The 17,487-nt window shown below is 52.7% G+C and overlaps 7 protein-coding genes across 7 annotated transcripts; 3 read left to right on the forward strand and 4 right to left on the reverse strand.

The window, feature by feature from the left end:
• Positions 1–351: 351 nt before the first annotated feature.
• Positions 352–2,375, reverse strand: BBA_06251 (tyrosinase 2; the record flags this gene model as incomplete). The annotated part of the gene is made up of 8 exons (XM_008601348.1): positions 352–507; positions 568–1,165; positions 1,215–1,369; positions 1,420–1,785; positions 1,836–1,883; positions 1,938–2,020; positions 2,074–2,150; positions 2,206–2,375. 8 exons carry the CDS (start codon positions 2,373–2,375, stop codon positions 352–354), a joined length of 1,653 nt encoding a protein of 550 aa, XP_008599570.1.
• Positions 2,376–3,092: 717 nt separating this feature from the next.
• BBA_06252 (primase zinc finger protein) lies at positions 3,093–5,411 on the reverse strand (the record flags this gene model as incomplete). The annotated part of the gene is made up of 1 exon (XM_008601349.1): positions 3,093–5,411. One exon carries the CDS (start codon positions 5,409–5,411, stop codon positions 3,093–3,095), a length of 2,319 nt encoding a protein of 772 aa, XP_008599571.1.
• A 577-nt stretch (positions 5,412–5,988) lies between these two features.
• Positions 5,989–7,293, forward strand: BBA_06253 (uncharacterized protein; the record flags this gene model as incomplete). The annotated part of the gene is made up of 1 exon (XM_008601350.1): positions 5,989–7,293. One exon carries the CDS (start codon positions 5,989–5,991, stop codon positions 7,291–7,293), a length of 1,305 nt encoding a protein of 434 aa, XP_008599572.1.
• Positions 7,294–7,363: 70 nt separating this feature from the next.
• BBA_06254 (DASH complex subunit Duo1) lies at positions 7,364–8,122 on the reverse strand (the record flags this gene model as incomplete). Its single annotated transcript, XM_008601351.1, has 2 exons — positions 7,364–7,825; positions 7,892–8,122. The coding sequence occupies 2 exons, from the start codon at positions 8,120–8,122 to the stop codon at positions 7,364–7,366; spliced, it is 693 nt and encodes a 230-aa protein (XP_008599573.1).
• An 853-nt stretch (positions 8,123–8,975) lies between these two features.
• Positions 8,976–10,241, forward strand: BBA_06255 (uncharacterized protein; the record flags this gene model as incomplete). Its single annotated transcript, XM_008601352.1, has 1 exon — positions 8,976–10,241. The coding sequence occupies one exon, from the start codon at positions 8,976–8,978 to the stop codon at positions 10,239–10,241; it is 1,266 nt and encodes a 421-aa protein (XP_008599574.1).
• A 589-nt stretch (positions 10,242–10,830) lies between these two features.
• Positions 10,831–13,458, forward strand: BBA_06256 (5'/3'-nucleotidase SurE; the record flags this gene model as incomplete). The annotated part of the gene is made up of 3 exons (XM_008601353.1): positions 10,831–11,735; positions 11,790–11,855; positions 12,042–13,458. 3 exons carry the CDS (start codon positions 10,831–10,833, stop codon positions 13,456–13,458), a joined length of 2,388 nt encoding a protein of 795 aa, XP_008599575.1.
• A 2,359-nt stretch (positions 13,459–15,817) lies between these two features.
• BBA_06257 (RNA recognition domain-containing protein) lies at positions 15,818–17,042 on the reverse strand (the record flags this gene model as incomplete). The annotated part of the gene is made up of 3 exons (XM_008601354.1): positions 15,818–16,136; positions 16,343–16,913; positions 16,979–17,042. The coding sequence occupies 3 exons, from the start codon at positions 17,040–17,042 to the stop codon at positions 15,818–15,820; spliced, it is 954 nt and encodes a 317-aa protein (XP_008599576.1).
• Between the last annotated feature and the right edge of the window lie 445 nt (positions 17,043–17,487).

The following is a 17,487-nucleotide window of genomic DNA, read 5'->3' on the forward strand; positions in this document are numbered from 1 at the left end:
TTATTAGCTTGTCATCACTTACAAGTCAGCCCTCATGCCATCTCGGTATCTTACCATCACACACACGCCACAGTTAAGAGACCGGCTTTTCTTGACTAATATCGCCGCGGCGCCTTCGAGCCCAGCTCTTGCTCATTCGAGGTGCCCGCCCATGCCACATTTTCGTTGCGTAACTCTTGGCTCGTTTAAAACGGCCCTCTGTCACATTTCGTCAACGAGCTTCCTTCAACTACACCATCTCACGTCTCAAGCCGGCTTTCATGTAAAAATGATTTTAATTCTGTTTGATAATCATAATGCCAAGTCTAGCTCGGATAAATGACCCTGAGTTGCCATTGTCCAGTAGGCTCGTCAGTTCGTGGTTTTCCTCCCCAATCTGATGCCAAAAATTCTCGAGTGCGAATATTGTGGAAGCTCAGTATCGGATCGTGGTGCTGCCACTTGAACTTCTTCAATTTGCACACCGAGGCTTGGAACGTCCGCCAGAGCCATCGTCGACCCGTCAATCTGCAAAATTCAATTAGCACAACTCCAGTCCAGAATCACAACAATGTCAGCGTTACAAACCTTCATAATTTCAACATCTAGCCAGGACTCCAAGGTATCCAGAACAACGCTGCTGCTCTTGCCTTGTAAGAGATTGTGTACAGAGTCCAGCGGAATTTCACCATGAGCAACTCCAAATTCAGGCATCGACATCAATACCAAATTGCCCGAGTAGCTTCCATTCATTGATACTTCAATCGAGCATGGCCTTTCAACTTGAGATAGCTCTACAGTAAGATGCGCAAAGTATCTCGTCGACATGACGCGCCCATCATCTGGCTCGCCATTTGCTTGGCGTGTGCCTAGCGAAGACAATTGTGGCTGCAGGCCATTTATGATACGCGTCACTTCTGCACGCATTTCATCCCAGTTTCTGCTTCTGAACTCCAGGCCAGGATACGAGTAGCCAAGATCATGGATCGATTGAACAGTCTCTGAGGTGTGAAACTCTGTTTCCGTCCGTCGGAACGGCTGCAGCGGCGACTTTGTCGTAATCGTCGTATTTTCTGGCGTTCCCCATCGAGGTTTTGAAAGGTATTCACCGCTAAATAGTTGCTGATCTGGATGCATAACCTGCCAGTATGCCCATAGGCGATCGACATTGGTATGATGCATCATACTAAAGACTTGTCAGTGATTCTGTTAGACAGATTGTCCCCCTCACGTACAATAGAGGGTCAAACCCCGTGAATTCGACAGTCAAGAACTGTCCCTGACATGCTGCATCCCAATGTATGCTTCCATGAATGGCCTCCAGACTGTTTCCTGTGCTGTCCATCGTCGCAAACTGCCTAAAGTCTGTCGACCTGGTGAACGAGTCGTACTGTTTCAAGTCAGATGGCGGTTTCCGTCCATTAATACTCGGCCACATACCAGCGATTGTTTGTAATTCTTGGACCTTATGTTTGCGTTGGCTGTTTCTGGGTAGCTCATGAACAGCTGATTACATCGATACACCTGAGTCCTTTTCTCATGATCGAATTCGCCGAAGTGTCCCTCTAGCACTGCCTGGGGAAATTTGAAAGTGTAAAGTGGATTTTCCACAATCCTCGCTTCGAGTCTACCATCTTCCGACACGTTGATGGTCAAAGTCTGTGGTACTGTAGCTTGTGGCACGGCTCGGTCCGTAGCCCAGTCCCAGAAAGGCGATCGGAGAGTATCAGCTGCCTCGATGTATTTCGAGCGGTGCTCTTCAGGATATTGTACGGCAATCTTTCTGGCATGACTAACGAGTGTTTGCTGTCGCATGTCAGCAAAGTCTCCGAGAAGAAAGGAATTTCAGCCAGTACCTCAAAAAGTGCCACATATGGTCTATGCCACGGAAGAAATAGAGCCTCCTAGGACAAGTCAGCATGTTTAACAGAGCTTCCCTCAGGCACGCGCTCGCTTACCATGTGCGGACAGTAGCCTGCCCATCCGCTTGTGTTCATTGGCCCTGTTCCGTCATATTCCGCAAACGGTTTCCCATGTATTCCTGCGAAGCAGGTCAGCCATAAAACAAGGTTGAAAAAGTGTAGTAGAAAGTACCAGAAATCTGAAAGTATGATTCGGGATCCGTCGCATCTGTAGACTGCATAGCTCCGAGCGCCTGAATGTAGAGATCCCTACAAATGAAAGTTAGGTTCGACTCGACAGACATGGTTCCCATTGCATAGTTACCATTGCGGTCCTCCTGTCGCGTAAAAGTCGACAATGCTTCGCCTGGGAGGTACTGATGGTGCATTGGGGTCGACTCTGGGTCCCGTAACAATGACAGAGGCGCTCGTTTGCGTGACTTGCGTTAGCAGCAGTGTGCCTGCAGCAATGAATAACTGATAATCCGGTAACATACTTGCATAATATGTTTTGATGTGTCGATCTAGAGAATGTTTGTTTTGATGACCGAGAAAAGATGAATGTACAAAGAGATTCCAGTCTGAGTACCTTCTGAGTATAAATGGGCTCCTGCTCCTGCCATGTGTGATGCGCAGACAGCAGGGCCACCAACTGGCAGCCGCACAAGACTCGTGTGTTTCATTCCCCAGAGAGGTACCGAGAACGGGAGGGCTCTTCCTTCTTGGCAGATATATTCCATCATACCTAGGTAGTCATGTCACCGCATGCGCTGAAGTGCTGCCTGCCGAGCGGCAGATGGCAGCCGACGGTTCGAGCACGCCTTGGCAAATCGTGGCTATGTCCGACGTTGTGCAAACACCAAAGGACGCTGTGCAACAGTCTCATCGCTGGTTTATGAGCATGCCTACTCAAAAGCGGCAGGCCATCACAGCTGACCGCCCTTTTGCGTCATTCAGCTGGTCTGCATAGGGTCTTCGATCGGTCAAGATGCTAGTGACAAGATGCAACGGTTGTCCCTGATTGCGATATTCATAAATTACCATACGACAAATGCCATGCTCCTTCAAACGCCATACAAGACAAGTGTTAAGCACTACTCCAACGATACCCTTTATGCAATGTCCGGTTAAAAAAAAAAGTCATGATGTTGGCGCCCATCCCTTCCGAATACCCTCAACAGTTCAAAGTCCCATATTCTGTCCACATCGCCATCAGTGGATGATTTCCAGTTCATCATCGTCATCTTCCATGGCAATCTGCCTCGTAGAAAGATCCATGCCCAGGCTTTCCCTCCCAGCTTCACGAATGCCCTTTTCCGTGACGAAGCGCGTCTTCTTGCGGACTGGCGAGCGTGAGGGTTTTGGTTGCCCTGCACTCGCTGACTTCATGTTCGACAGCTTCTCTCTGAGGTCACTGCCCCAGCCGTAAGCCGATGACCTGTTACTAGCACTGGTCACGACGCTGGACTGCGAGCTGTCGTTGCGTTTCCGCTTGACTGGGCTCAAATGAATATGTCGATCAGCTCCTCCTCGCAACAGGTCCTGTTTTGCGGCCTCCAACTCTGAGTCTGCTGTACTGAGTGCAGCTTCGGCTAGACTCCCGGGCTGTGAACCTGCCGTAGCCTTGGCCCCGGAAATTTTCATATACTCTCGGCCGGCAGCGCTCCCTATTTGCCCCAGCTTGTTCATGATTTCTCTCTCCTTTTCTTTCGCCTCCAGGCTCCTCTTCAAAAATTCAGCCCTTTCTTTCCGATCCCCAAGACTGACATCTTTCCCATCTATCAAGTCCGCTGAACTCATCGAGCGTGCCGCAAACCAATGCGTCTGCGTCTCGCGGTCAAAACTGTTATTCGTGTTCTTTTTCGGCACCCAATCGCGGTGTCCAAAGCCCGGGATCTTGGTGCGGGTCTGCCCGCCGAATCCGCTGTTGTTCATTTCTATTCGTGATGACCTTTGCTTCTTGACCGCTTCATTTGAGTGAAATTCACAGAATTCTGTTCGCCTCTTGTTGATCCACGAGCCGCAAGGTTTGCCATCTTTTTTCACAGACTTGCAGAATCCCAAATCACGAGCAATGCCGATTTCCAAGATGGTATCCTCGTCAGAGTTGATAACGAGACTAAAGCGCCCTGTATCCTGTCTTCCTGGCGGCGGAGGCATAATGTTTGGATTCAGAATAGCAACAACGGTGCGTTCGCTCAACTTCCAGAAGCGCTCAAAGCCGCTGTTGAAAAGGAACAGATCAACCTCGAATTCCAGATCGACTAGGGTCATGACCATATATTTGCCTCTGTCTTCATCCTTGTTCTTGCCTGTCCCTGCCTTGTGTGAGCGAGGCTCTGATTTCTTCGCAAGGATGCCAAACACGACAATATCCTGTTCCACATCGGGCAGGCTGAAATCGGGTGCTTTAACATCGCGCAGCAAGTCTTTGATGCTGTATGATTTCTTGTCAAGTACACCGCGAGTCAGGACATTGTGCGGAAGAATACGTCGAGAGAGATGAAAGCTAGAGTAGAGCTCGTAGGAGGGTTGCTCCTTCTCGGTTGATGGGCCCAGGGATAAAGTCGTACCGGCGTTGTTGGCTAAATCTTCGGTGGTGCCGTATGTAAGCTTGCCAGATGGAGCTGTGCGACTCCTCGTCAGAAAACCATCTGTAGACTTTTTCTTGCCCAGAACTTGCTCTCTCGTAAACAGAGGTGGTGCCAACGGGACGTCTGGGACTTCGACAGCATCCTTCTTGTAGTTATCCATCTCAGCCCTTCCGATCGCGAAAGCATTGGAACGAACGCTTTGGATCTTGGCCTGACGTTCTTTGCGGAATGCTGCTTCTGTTCTGAGTCCTGCAAGACGCTCACTGAAACTGCTTGCTGGCGCAGCAGCTTCCGTAGAAGACGCCGTGAGCGGGCCAGCACCTGACCGTGGACTCAGCGCGCTGTTGAGACGCTTGTGACTTGGAGCCCGCTTCAACGATACGTCTTTGGCCGTCAGCCCCTTGTCAATACCTAAGAGCACTCTACTAGGCGACGTCTGTATTTGCGGGGCCTGAAGCTTTCGTACAGGCGACGCTGGGATCTGAATGGCATTCTGATTGCCTCCTGGGCTCTTAGGCACTTGTCGACGGTCTGAGATGGAAGGCGAGGCTGAAAGCGCAATTCTTCCACCCACATTGACCCCAGAATCTGTTTTGACTCTCGCATTTTGTAGCTTCTTGAGTCGTAGCTTTGCTTGTATCTCTTGTAGCTTGAGCTGAAGAGTCTCCTCGTCTTCCTCGTCGTCGTCGCTCGCGTCTTGGATTCCGAGTCCGTTGCTCGCAGACACCAAGGGATTTGCATTGAAGCGACCGTTGCGGGAGGGCGAAGGGCTCGGAGAGGTTTGAAGCATCTCGCGGTATCGTTCCCGGCCTTTGGGTGTGCTAAGAAGCGCTTCGTGCGGGGATCGTGGAGGCCATTGTTGCTCAGATTCTTTGCCGCCTACACCGGTGAGAGTAAATTCGGAGATGCAGACAGTGGTGAACATACCTGGAGCCATGTTTCTCGGTGGAGGTGTGCCCTGGCAAGGGTGTTTGATGTCAGGGCTGCATGTAGGCTGCGCGGCGCAACTAGTTATGATGATGATGACGGCACGCGTGTACAGTGGTCTTCGGCGCTCGATTACGAGACCGATCGCCAGATGTATCCGATCAGCACTGGCGGCATAGACTGTAAGCGATAACCATGACAAGGCTGGCTCTAAATAATAGAAATATAGCCAAAGGCGCAAAAGAAACAGAGGTGCATGAAAGATGAAACAACAAGACGTTGAGAGATAAATTTAGCGCCATCGCTAGGTACATGGCTCCCGGCACTGATTTTCGTTTGCTGCGCCAGACTCCGCTGTTCCTGGCCAAATGGTCTGGGGACGCGTAAAGCGCGTTTTGGCTTTCAAGGGTCTCTAAATGCTGATGGGTCTGCACAAGCAACCTACACTGCTATTCACCATCTTATTCTTGTTGCAATCCGCGTCTTTTTCTTTCTTCATTTGCGATATATGATTCGGGTCTCTATCACAGACCTTGCGGCCCCTGTTAGCTTGGATACCACATTGAAATCACTACAAATCTGCCACGATGAGAGGCACGCGATCCTCTAAACCTGCCGCGGCAGACGCCTCCAAAGACACTCCGGCCTCGAAATCAAGGTTCACCTTGTCTTCAAAATCAGAACTGCCTGCAAAGATTTTTGTTTTGCCCAGTTCCGCCACGGCAGATGCGCGAGTTGTCACCCTCCCACACCCCCAGAGCGGACAACCGTCGCGATATCTGGTCTGTCCTGAAACGGGCCTTTACGAATTCACAAAGGTGGCCGCGCCAAACATGGAGCCGCGCAGCTGGCTGATTGCATCTGCAAACAGCAATAAAGATATTCAGGCCAAAGTTGAGAACGCAGAGACTGCTACCAGCGTCAATCTATTCGTGGCGACACACATTGATCCCTTGTTCCTGTTGTTGCCTGCTTTGATCGATGCCAAAGAAACGAACGCCTCAACAGATCGCAAGCGCCTGTTTCTATCGTTTGAAGACTACATTGACAAGCTTCCACAAGACTCGTCGAATGCATGGGAGATTTCGCGATGGCCTAAGACAAAGGCACTCTTGGAATCCAGATTGGTGGCGATATGCGATACAGTCGACGCCGGTGATGAGTCCATGTTTCGAGTCAACGAAGAGAAGCTGTTTTCTGTGATACTGTCCAAAGCTACACGTCTCGCTTCTAGAGGTTTGCCTGCGAGCGTCGAAGAGAAGTTTGTACAAAAGCCTCTAGAGGCGCCCATCCAGTTGCGCAGTGCGAGCAACGTCGCTTGCCCTCCTGCAGGCGTCGCTGCGACTCTCGAAGGCGCAGAGTCTGGCACTTGTACACCAAAAACGGATTCAGCCGAGTCTCAGTCCAGTACCTCGACCGAGGTGTCTACCTTTAGCGCGGCGTCGCAACCATCTACCACGGCTTCTTCGTTCTCAGAAGACGATGTCGCTGTCACGACCGCCATGACGGCGTCGGCTGAAGTCGTTCAGCTCCAACGCCTTCGAGTCGCATTTGACTACATTTGCGCGAGCTATGTCCCGAGCATTATTTCCGAACGACTGAAGCAATCTCTCAGCGACAAGGCGACGTGCAAGACCGACTTTGAGCCACTCAACACGTACGTGACAGAGCTGGAGAAGCTGCGCAAGGAGAGCATAGCGACGCGGCCGACTGGTGATTTCTCAAGAAAGCGCATGCGAGATGAGGAGGAAGACGAAATGCGACTGGAAAAGAAGAGAAAGCAGGAGGAAGAGAAGAAGCGCAAGGCCAATGAAAGCCGGGGCGTCAGAGACTTGAAAAAGGTCAATACGACGGGAATGAAGAAGCTCAGTGCTTTTTTCACGAAAAAGTAACTGCCGCGGAGGCACGGGTATCTATTGTAATAAAAATGATATGATAAGAAGATGCTCCCGGTCAACATGCCTATCGTGCGCCTCGTGACCGGGTGCCTCTGGCAGTTCCTGCACCTCTTCCTACACCTCTTCCGAGGCCCGAGGTCCCGCGAGAGCTGGAGCTCGATGTATTATATGATGAGTAGCTGGAGGCAGTACCGATGCGCGATCCCGCTCTTGCGCGAGCACGCGATACTGACCCGCGAGAGCTGGCTGGTGCACGGATGGATCTGGAGCCCGGCGCCAGCCTGCGTTTTGTTTCCTCTTCTTCTCTGCGGCGGCGCAGCTCCTCGCGTCGCTGTTCTTCTTCGCGCGCCCTGCGCTCAGCCTCTTGTTGTCGCTGGAGAGCTTCGGCCTCTTGTTCGGCGAGGTCCTCTGTGGTGCCTTTCCACCTGGGATCGAGAATCAGGCGCTGGTTGTGTTCTGTCTGGGAAAGAATTCGGGTCCATGAGTTGAGGAGAGAAGAGGCGTTATTCACAGTCTGCGTGACAACCTAGATGCCGAATTCGTCAGCCATGTGATGAATGGGTGGGCAGGGATGCGCTCAGGTCTGGCATACATTCATGTTTCCCCCAGCTCGTTGTAGGGTGCCAATCAGACCCTCTATGGCCTGGTTGACATTTTTGACCCCCTCGAGCTCCTTGCGCAGCAGCGTATCGCGGTCCGGGCCTTCAGATGCTGGCGTACGCGGGGTTCTGGGCGTCTTTGGCGTTTTGGGTGTTTTTGGATGGAGGGTTTGCTGGGGTGAGGCCCAGATGTCGGATTCGGTGTACTCGGAGTCGTCGGCCATGATGGCTGGGCGAGGGTGGTTGGAGAGACAAATGCAGGGACCAGGACGACAAGAATAGTCACAAAGAGGACAACGGTTGAATAGGTCAGCGGGGATGTGCGGTGCAATCCTTGTCGGGCGGCTTTGAGGGGAAAGGTTGTGATGTGCACCGGTAAAGGCGTGACAGTGCAAACGTCTGCGACAGGACAAGCTCTGGCAGGCGTCAATGATGTTTGGCCTTTGGACCCTGGGCGACGTCAATGGTGAGGCAGCACTATAACAGTCACTACAACGGTCAAGGCATTGCTGTCATGCGCTGTTGCTTCAACCCCCGCAGGCCACTTTAATGGGCCGGCCGCCCTTGTTACACGAAAATAACGCGTCCTACCCCCCAATAGTGGACGCGTCGCGGAAGGCCAGCAGCTTTTTTTCCTTCTGTGGGTCCACCTCTGGCGCAGCAAGAGGGGGCTGGTCTGGCACCATGCACCTCATCCGTCTGTCCCAGCCTCCTCCTTGTGTCGTCGCACTAGAACATCAACCTCCTTCTCCCTCTATTCCCATCAGCTTTTCTACCCTGCATCATTTACCACAACAGCGTTTACAGAAGTTTACCACTCGACGACAACTTAATGCATCTTTGACAACCATCAGAAGTTACAGTCTTTTTTAGTCTCGAGCATTTTACCTGCGCTATTTAGCCTGTCACCGCTTGTTGTGTATTATCGTTGTTTTTCTACCTTTTGATCCTCGGATAGAGTCGGCGATTTCACCACAAAGACAACCACACGAGAGGCCTTTAGTACCTTGCACATCGCCTTGCAGCTACGCCCCATTGCTTCTGCGTCGTTATACGCTCACACTGGCACAACCTACAATGGCCTCCAGAATGACTGTCAGAACCCCATCCCCGCCGCCCGCCGAGGAAATACAAGCTCCTTCGGCGCCTCGACACGGCTACCAAGACGATTGGCAACCCTACCCCAATGCCCGTCGTTCCACACGAAGCTCAGCTCAGCGCAACCGCACACCTTCACCACACTCCCTCCGTCAAAGGCCTCTTGCCTCACCGCGCGGTGCCAGAAGAGCCAATAGCCAGAGCAACACCGCCATGGTCTCTCCAATTCCTTCCCCGCGCAAGAAGCGCCAGCCTCCCGTCAACACCAGCAACCGTAGTGTCTCCGGCTCACTCACGGCCAAACAGATTGCAAACGCCGCCGCCGCCCTTGGCCCTTGCAACCCAGTAAATCCCACTCTTCATTCCTCTTCCTCTCGCGCCGGCGGCATGCTACCTACTCCTTCAAAAACGCCAGCAAAGCCTGCCACTGAGAAGAAGACCGCCGAAATTTCAGCCATCGCCCGCGACCTCTTCCCTAGCAGCAGCTCAAGCTCGAGACGCAGGCCCAAGTCCTATAACGGTCTCGGCATGGACAGCTTTACCGCCCAGCAGGAAGAAGGGACTATTGAAATCTTCACCGACACCAAGGACTCGATTCCCGAAGTCGACACCAGCGAGGCCAACCCCTTCTATACCGGACCCTTCAAGCAAGTAGCCCAGATGAGCCCCCGTCGCAGCCGTCGAAAGGTAGTCATTCCCGGTGAGGGCTCCCAGTCGCTCGATGAGGCGACCCAGCGCGAGGACGGCATGGTATACGTCTTCCGTGGGAAGAAGTTTTGGCGCAAATTTTCCGATGATGAGGACCAAGAACTCCAAGAACTTGATCAGGAAGCCCGCCTTGCGCAGCCACTTACTCGCTCTTCCGTCAAGCCGCGACTACTCTTCCCTCCCAAGCAACCGGAGCAGTCCGAGATGGACCTAGAAGACGAGGAGGCCCCCACTGATGTTGAAGACGAGGTCATGGAAAGCAAGGCCGCCCAAATTCCCCAAACGCCTGTCAAAAGCCGCAAAGAGACTGCAAAGACGCCCGACGCCCCGAGATTTGCTCCCGTCTCTCCGCCTGAAACCAGAAGAACGACGAGATCAGCCAACAAGCTCTTAAGTGAGGGGACGCCTATCAAGAAGCCTAGACGCCAATCAACCTTGTTTGATACATGGCCACGTACAAAGGAGCACAAGGCGGTACCCACCAAGCGAGCTGGTGACGGCCTTGCCTCTGCCCCTGCAAAGCGCACTCGCGCTTAATAGCCATGGCGAAGAATTCGACCGTTTTGCATCATCAGCATTACTCTTTATAATGTTTCGTGCTGCTGCAGAGGCTCATATGCTGCTCAGCCAGTCTTTCTTCTTTTCTGCAAATTCTTTAATTTGATCACAAGTCTGTTACCTAGTATAGAAAGCTCAGCGGTGGAAAGAAGAGGAAGCACATTGGGATATTCTGGCGTTTGAAGGAGTGCAATTTGTTCAACTACCTATCTGTTTTACTCTACGTTGTAAATTGATCAATTGAGATATGCGCCTTATCGCAACAATCAATCTTTTCCTTTCGAGTATAACTGTTCTTTGAGCGGCATACTATACCCCAAGTGACAGAAGAATCCAGTCCTAGTCAAACTGGTCATTAGGCCGTCACTGGCTTTGTTGCCCCACCTTGACCGCCATACCCGGTGGCATTGAGCGGGTAAAAAAGTAACCCCTCCATCACGAGCCTTTGTTGATTCTGTTTTGCCGGCAAGTGTACAGTCGCGAAACGGGACTGCTGTAAAACCCGGTCGAAGCCGTCTTGAAGTCGTTTGAGATATAGAAATTCCCCGGACTGAGGGACCGCGCCGCCATGCACATCCTGGTCACCAACGACGACGGCCCGCCGTCGAGCAAGGCGTCGCCCTACATCCACTCCTTTGTCAACCACCTCAAGGCCGCCGGCCACGATGTATCCGTCTGCCTGCCCAACACGCAGCGCTCGTGGATTGGCAAGGCGCACATGATTGGCCAGACGCTAAAGCCGCTGTACTTTCGCCCGTCGGCTAGCGTCTACGGCGACGACACCGAGGGCACCACCAACACACGCCCGGACACATCCGGCGCGGCGGGCGACGACGACGAGGAATGGATTCTGGTAGACGGCACGCCCGCGTCGTGCGTGCAGATTGGCCTGAACCACTTCTTCCACCACAAGGGGCCGGTCGACCTCGTCGTCAGCGGGCCCAACTACGGCCGCAACACGACGGCTATTTTCGCGCTCAGCTCCGGCACTCTCGGCGGCGCGCTCGAGGCGGCCGTCTGCAAGGTCAACGCGATTGCCGTCAGCTTTGCCTTTTTCTCGCGCAACCACGACCCCGTCATCATCGACGCGGCGTGCCGTCAGAGCGTCAAGGTCATCAACGGGCTGTACAAGCAATGGCCGACCGACGGCAGCGTGGATCTGTATAGCGTCAACGTGCCTCTTGTAGAGGCCGTGGACACGCGCAAGATTTATCTGACTAAAATGTTGCAAAATTACTGGCAGGCCGGTGGCTGCTTCGAGGAGATTGACGACCCCAGCGCTGCGGACCCCAACCAGGAAGAGGCCAAGATCCGAGAGGAAGATTCGTCAGCAGCTCCGGACAAGAAGGCTAGTGGCACAGGACACAAGCATAAGCACTTCAAATGGGCTCCGAGATTCACCGACGTCTACACCAGTGTGGAGGAGGCTGGACCTGGATCCGACGGATGGGTAGTCAAAGAAGGTCACACCAGGTAAGCTTTCTTGTTCTAATGTTTCGATGCTTCACCGCTAATATGCCACTTTAGTGTGACACCTCTCAAGGCAAACTTTGCCCAGGCTGATGTAGGAGACGGCCAACAAGAGCTGAATTTGTGAGTTGATCTAGTCATGTTTGATATTTTACGATTGCAGTGTGCCTCGTTTTTTGCTTGGGCTGGTTTGAAGTCTGGTTCTTCCTGGGTCAGTAGGAATAGATAAAGACGGCATGCATACATTACGTGGCGTGTAAGCCATACGTTACTTCGATAGACTCAATTCTCACCATGATTCTTTTACAGTTCAGAGCCTGCTGTGCAGGAAGAAAGCAGCGTACTAGTCATGAGAGAGAAGCAAAAGGATAGCACCGATTCCGGCAAGATTCAAGCGTTTGTCGCATACGAAGACGACTATGTGCAACCACTCATCGTATCTGCGCTCAAGTCACTCCTGCCAGACGACGTGATGGACTTAATCACTGCTGTGACGAGCTCCGACGACGGCGCGTTTTCTGCGTCACGCGCGCTTTCGTCGCCCCGTGGCCGGGCGCTGCAAATCATGCCATACGAGACTCTCGACTTTGACCACGCCTCTGCCCACCCTGATTCCTACATGATCAACAGCTACATGATTCGCAAGGCGCTGATCCGCAAGCACTATCTCTCGACGACGGTCGAGCACTGGGTCGCCAAGAAGCCGGATTCGGTGCTCAAGACGCACGTGAAGCGCAGCGAGGCGTTCGAGGTTGACTATGCCGAGTTCCTGGACGACGCCCTCGTTGAAGCATTTGATCTTCGTGAAAGCCTTGCTCGAAACGATGCGCTGGATTCGGACCCGGCGGCGCCGGCGGCGCCGCAGGACAGGGAGTGGTGGATATTGAAGCCCGGCATGAGCGACAGAGGGCAGGGCATCCGCCTGTTTAGCACAATGGACGAGCTGCAGGCCATTTTTGACGGGTGGGAGGAGGACCAGCCCGACACCGATGAGGAGGAGGAGGAGGAGGAGGAGGCAGTCGCGGCGACGGCGGATCAGGTCAACGATGATGACGAAAAGGACTACATTACCACCTCGCACTTGCGGCACTTTGTCGCTCAACCGTACATCCACCCGCCGCTGCTGCTCCGCGACGGCGGCCACAAGTTTCACATCCGCACCTACGTCCTCTGTGTCGGCAGCCTCCGCGTCTTTGTCTACCGGCCGATGCTCGCCCTCTTTGCGGGCAAGCCGTACCGCGCGCCGTGGGAGGCGCCCGACGACCCAGACACCTTTCTGACCAACACGTGCCTGCAGCAGGACGCGGAATCCGCCGCGACGGTGCGGCGCTTCTGGTCGCTCGACGAGGTGCCCGCGGCGAGGAGGGAGGACGTCTTTGCGCAGGTGTGCGCCGTGACGGGCGACGTGTTTGAGGGCGCGGCGCGCGCGATGCCCGTCCACTTCCAGCCGCTGCCCAACGCGTTTGAGGTGTTCGGGCTCGACTTTTTGGTGGATGCGCGGGGGCGGGCGTGGCTGCTCGAGGTGAATGCGTTTCCGGATTTCAAGCAGACGGGCGCCGACTTGGAGGGCATCGTGGCGGGCTTCTGGAGAGGTGTGGTGCGCGAGGCGGTCGTGCCGTTTTTCGGAATCGATGAGAAGAAGAAGAAGCTGCTGGGAGGTGGCGGTAGTAGGGAGGAGCGCGGGGATATGGTGTGTGTGCGGGATGTAGACTTGGGCCGGCGGTGATGCAGGTCTTGTTGGTGAGCAAGATGGGCATGGCGCTAGGTACGCGCAAGTTTTTTTGTTCGTGTAAATTCTTGCTATATGAGTCTGCGTCTGCAGCCTAGTCATTTCTAAAGTTGAGGGACTAGAATATAAAGCCGGTCTATACGAGTCTTGTGTGTTTGCATTCTTAATGAGTAGCTTTTGTGCCGTTACGGTGCCTAAATCACACTAGCAAATACTTGTTTACTATACTACTATTTGCTTAGTTGCTGTCAAAAACGCTGGTTAAGTTTTATTAAATCTAGCTGAGGAACTAAGTTTCGATGACTAGGGAGTGTGTTTTGCTATGGTCGAACAAGAAAACTTTGAATGGAGCAAAGGTGCGCTGGCCGAGTTGGAGTCCGCGGCTTTGATAGCTAATCACATATAAACTGTCTGAGTGTATCGTCACTCGGCCGCAGGGCGCTTTACATGACTTTGGGACATTGTGCAAAGGCTGGTATGGGAGCGCAAGTAGGCCGGGTCTCGCATGCATCAAATGAGAGAGGACTCGGACCTCTAAACCGAGCGCCCAGTGTCCATCCAGAGGTATCTTGGCAGTGACGCAAGTTATCAAGGGGGAGGGTTGCCTTGTTGATAACCAAATAACTTAATCTTGCGATTGTCGATCCGCGACCCGCTGCGGTAAAATTGACAACAAAGGCCCGAGGGTGTCATTTCCCCTGATTTGACCGGCTCAGTGACATGATTACAACTGGTACAACGCTTTCGAGAACGGGAGACCTCCAAAAGGGGTAAGTTACATGGTGGCGTTTTTCATCTAAATAATAATTGTTTGATTTTCCAGTAGATTTGTTTGTAGTCTTTGGGGGGAGAAATGAGTTTGCCGGCCCCCAACTAGTGTAATAGTTCAAAAACAAGCTTAATTGTTTGCATGTGGGGAATCGAAGCTGACAATGCATTTCGGTGTGCAGGCAAACTCGGCACATGGCATTCAAACAAAGGCTTACAGGAACGGAGGCGAAGCATTCGTATTTTATCCAATAAAGGGCACTGCCGAGTTAGTTATAATGGAAAATTTGGGGGGTCATTAAGAACGCTGCATCATCGTCACTCATCCCGCCAACCTCTGTGCAGGAACAAATCCTTGTGTTGCACAGCCTCGACAAAAGAACACATCTCCGTGGGCCCAATTAAAATAGTAGCCGCGCGCGATCACAAGCCTAATGCCGCTTTCAAAGTCTGGTGGTGGTGGTGGTCGTCGTCGTCGTTTGGGCAATTATACCCAATAGCAGACGGAGCCAAGGGCATAATTCCGAAATGGCAACACACAGGGCAGGCAAAAGAGTATTACAGTTCAAGTCCGAAAAAAAAAAAAAAAACACCTAAAGAAATACGCCCCTTTTGTCTGCTTTTTCTTCTTCTTCTCTCGCTTTGAATCTTACAGTTACAGGTAACAAAGAGTTAGTTGTTAGTAATGATGCCGGTTTGACAAATTGAGCTCCACTTGGCGACTAGCTCGTTGAACGAGGCTGTGCAGAGTAGTTAGTTAGAGGGGGAGTTACTAACAGCGCAGTACGAGAGTACGGATGAGGAAAGTGAGGTCAAGGACAAAGTTGCTGGTGGGTGCTGAGGCGTGTATTTCTCGACATGACACCGACCGGATGGTAAGACGACGCCGATGCTGTGACTTGGGAAATTCTTTCTTGTAGAGAAGCCCTTGTCACTGGTGAGGGTGTGTATGTATAAAAGTCACGATGAGGCAGTGCCTTGTGAGGAGCAGTTCTCTGACATGTGGATAATGACAAGAAACTGTCATCAGGGCATTTGAAGTATTGTCTCTGATGAAGCGAGGTGGGTTTATTCAGTAGGTGGCGCGGTCAAGGCTGCAAACATTGACAGGTTGATGAAGGAATCCGTTGCCCAGAGCATGTTTGGACTACTAATGCCAAGTTTGTTGACCAAATGAAAGCCAAGCCTCTGTATTGGTATCAGTGGTTTTCTTTCTGTCCAGTTCGCCACGTGCGTGTCGACCAAATCCTACCCGAACAGAAAAAAAAAAAAAAGGTTCCTCTCGTATCCCATGCAATCCCAACTTGTGGCGTCTCTTTTCCCATCCGTTTTTTCATTACATCATTAGCAGCACAGATGAAATCAAAACCAAAGTAAAAAAAATCATCATGACGATGTCTGTCGCTGAGAAGGAGACAGGTAGTTAGTTCATACTCATAATGTCTCCGTGGACTGCCTCTCCTTTTTTTTTTTTTTGCCCGCACAAACTTTCACTTCTCTTTTTTTGTTTTCCCCTTTCTAATCACCAGCTCTTTTAGTCATTTGATTTTCTTCCTCTTCCACTCCATGGAAAGAATAGGTTAGACATTTAGTCTACGCGACGACGCCAGTCACGCGAGGCAAAGGCCCTGGCGCCGCCCGCGGGCGACTCTGCGCCGCTGCCATTGCCGTTGCCGTTGCCGTTGCGCTGAATGTCGTGGCGGAAGCTGCTGGGCTGCATCTGCTCGCGCTGACGGCGGGCGGTGCGCACGGTAATGGGGCTCCCGTTGAGCTCGATGCCGTCGAGGGCCAGGCGCGCGGCCTCGGCCTCGTCGCGTGTGTCAAAGTCGACGAAGCAAAAGTTGCGGTTGCCGCTGGCGGGCTTGCTCTCGTCGGGGCGGGCGGTGATGCGCTTGCCAATGGCGGCACTGCATGATGCTCTTGTCAGCTTTTGGAAATTATTTCTCTGGATTTTGCAAATTTTCTGTGCTTGTTTGATGCTTTTTTTTTCTCTCTCTTTTCCTTGCCTGTTGCTTCTCCCTCTTCTTCCAATGGCATTGTGTTGTTGCTCTCTTCAACAGAGTCATATGTAGGGATGCTTGGGGGTTAAGAGAGTGAAGGGATATAAACGTACGGCTTAAAGTCTGCAAAAATAGCCTCCATCTCGACACGATTGTGCTCCTGGTCAATCATCTTGCCCAAGCCACCGACAAACAGCCTGCGGCCATCCACCTGCATATTCTCATCAAAGTGGTCGAGGGCCGCGCCGGGACCCTGCCTGTCGCCGCCGCGCCGTGACTGCTGCTGCTGATGCGAATCGCGGTCGCGGCTCGAGTTCCAGTCGCCCCAGCGGTTGAATCCTTGGCCGTCGCTGCCGTTATTGTTGTTGTTGTTGCCACTGCGGGCAGGCGAGGAAGAGGCAGAATCAGCGCCGCCCTCACGGCCCCAGCGCGCGCCGCCGGCCGAGGCGCGCGGCTTCTTGGGCTCGCAGGGGCGGACCTTGAGCGGGCGGCCGCCAATCGACACGTCGAGCGTTTCGAGGGCGCGGTCGGCCGAGGCCTTGTCGGGAAAGTCGACGAAGCAGTAGCCAGGGTTGCGGCCGCTGACGGGGTCGACCGAGATGTGAATCTTTTCAAAGTTGCCGAAGCCGCCCTCGTGCAGCATCTCCTCAATCGTGCCGGGCTTGACCGAGTACAGAAGGTTTCCTAATGCGTCGAGAGTCAGCAACGGGGGGTCGTACCAATAGCTCATGTTGCGCGAGGTCTCGTACCAAGGTAGATGCGCTTCGAGGTGGCGACGCTCTCCTGCTGTTGTTGTTGGCTAGAGTCTTCCATGGTGGCGGTTATATGGAGGGTGAGTTGTAGAGGGTATATGTATGAGGTAAGATATGATATATTGATCCAAGAAAAATGAAAAGGATTGAGTGAAGGCTCTTCGCGGTGAGTCGCGCGATCCTGCACCACACCAAAAGAAAAAAATATCTGGTGGGGTGTCAATATGTGCCTGTCCGACCCCACCATAGCTCTCTATTATTAGCGGGCGTTGGCGCGCGACTCAATGCGATTTCATCGACTTTGCCATGTTAAAAATTCAGAGATGGTATGTGCTTTATCATTACAAAATGTGGTGATTGTCGCAAAACATTGGCGTCTTTTTGTGGCGTTGACTCGTCTTGTGCGCTGTTTAATCTGCTGCTTGCTCACTTATATCTGAGTAACTCGCAATGGCAAGCGACTAGTTGCACCGACGGCGGGTTTGTCATTGGACGGCTTCTTTCGG

Source organism: Beauveria bassiana (genome assembly GCF_000280675.1).
Source record: "Beauveria bassiana ARSEF 2860 unplaced genomic scaffold BBA_S00018, whole genome shotgun sequence".
NCBI classification, from domain to species: Eukaryota; Fungi; Ascomycota; class Sordariomycetes; order Hypocreales; family Cordycipitaceae; genus Beauveria; species Beauveria bassiana.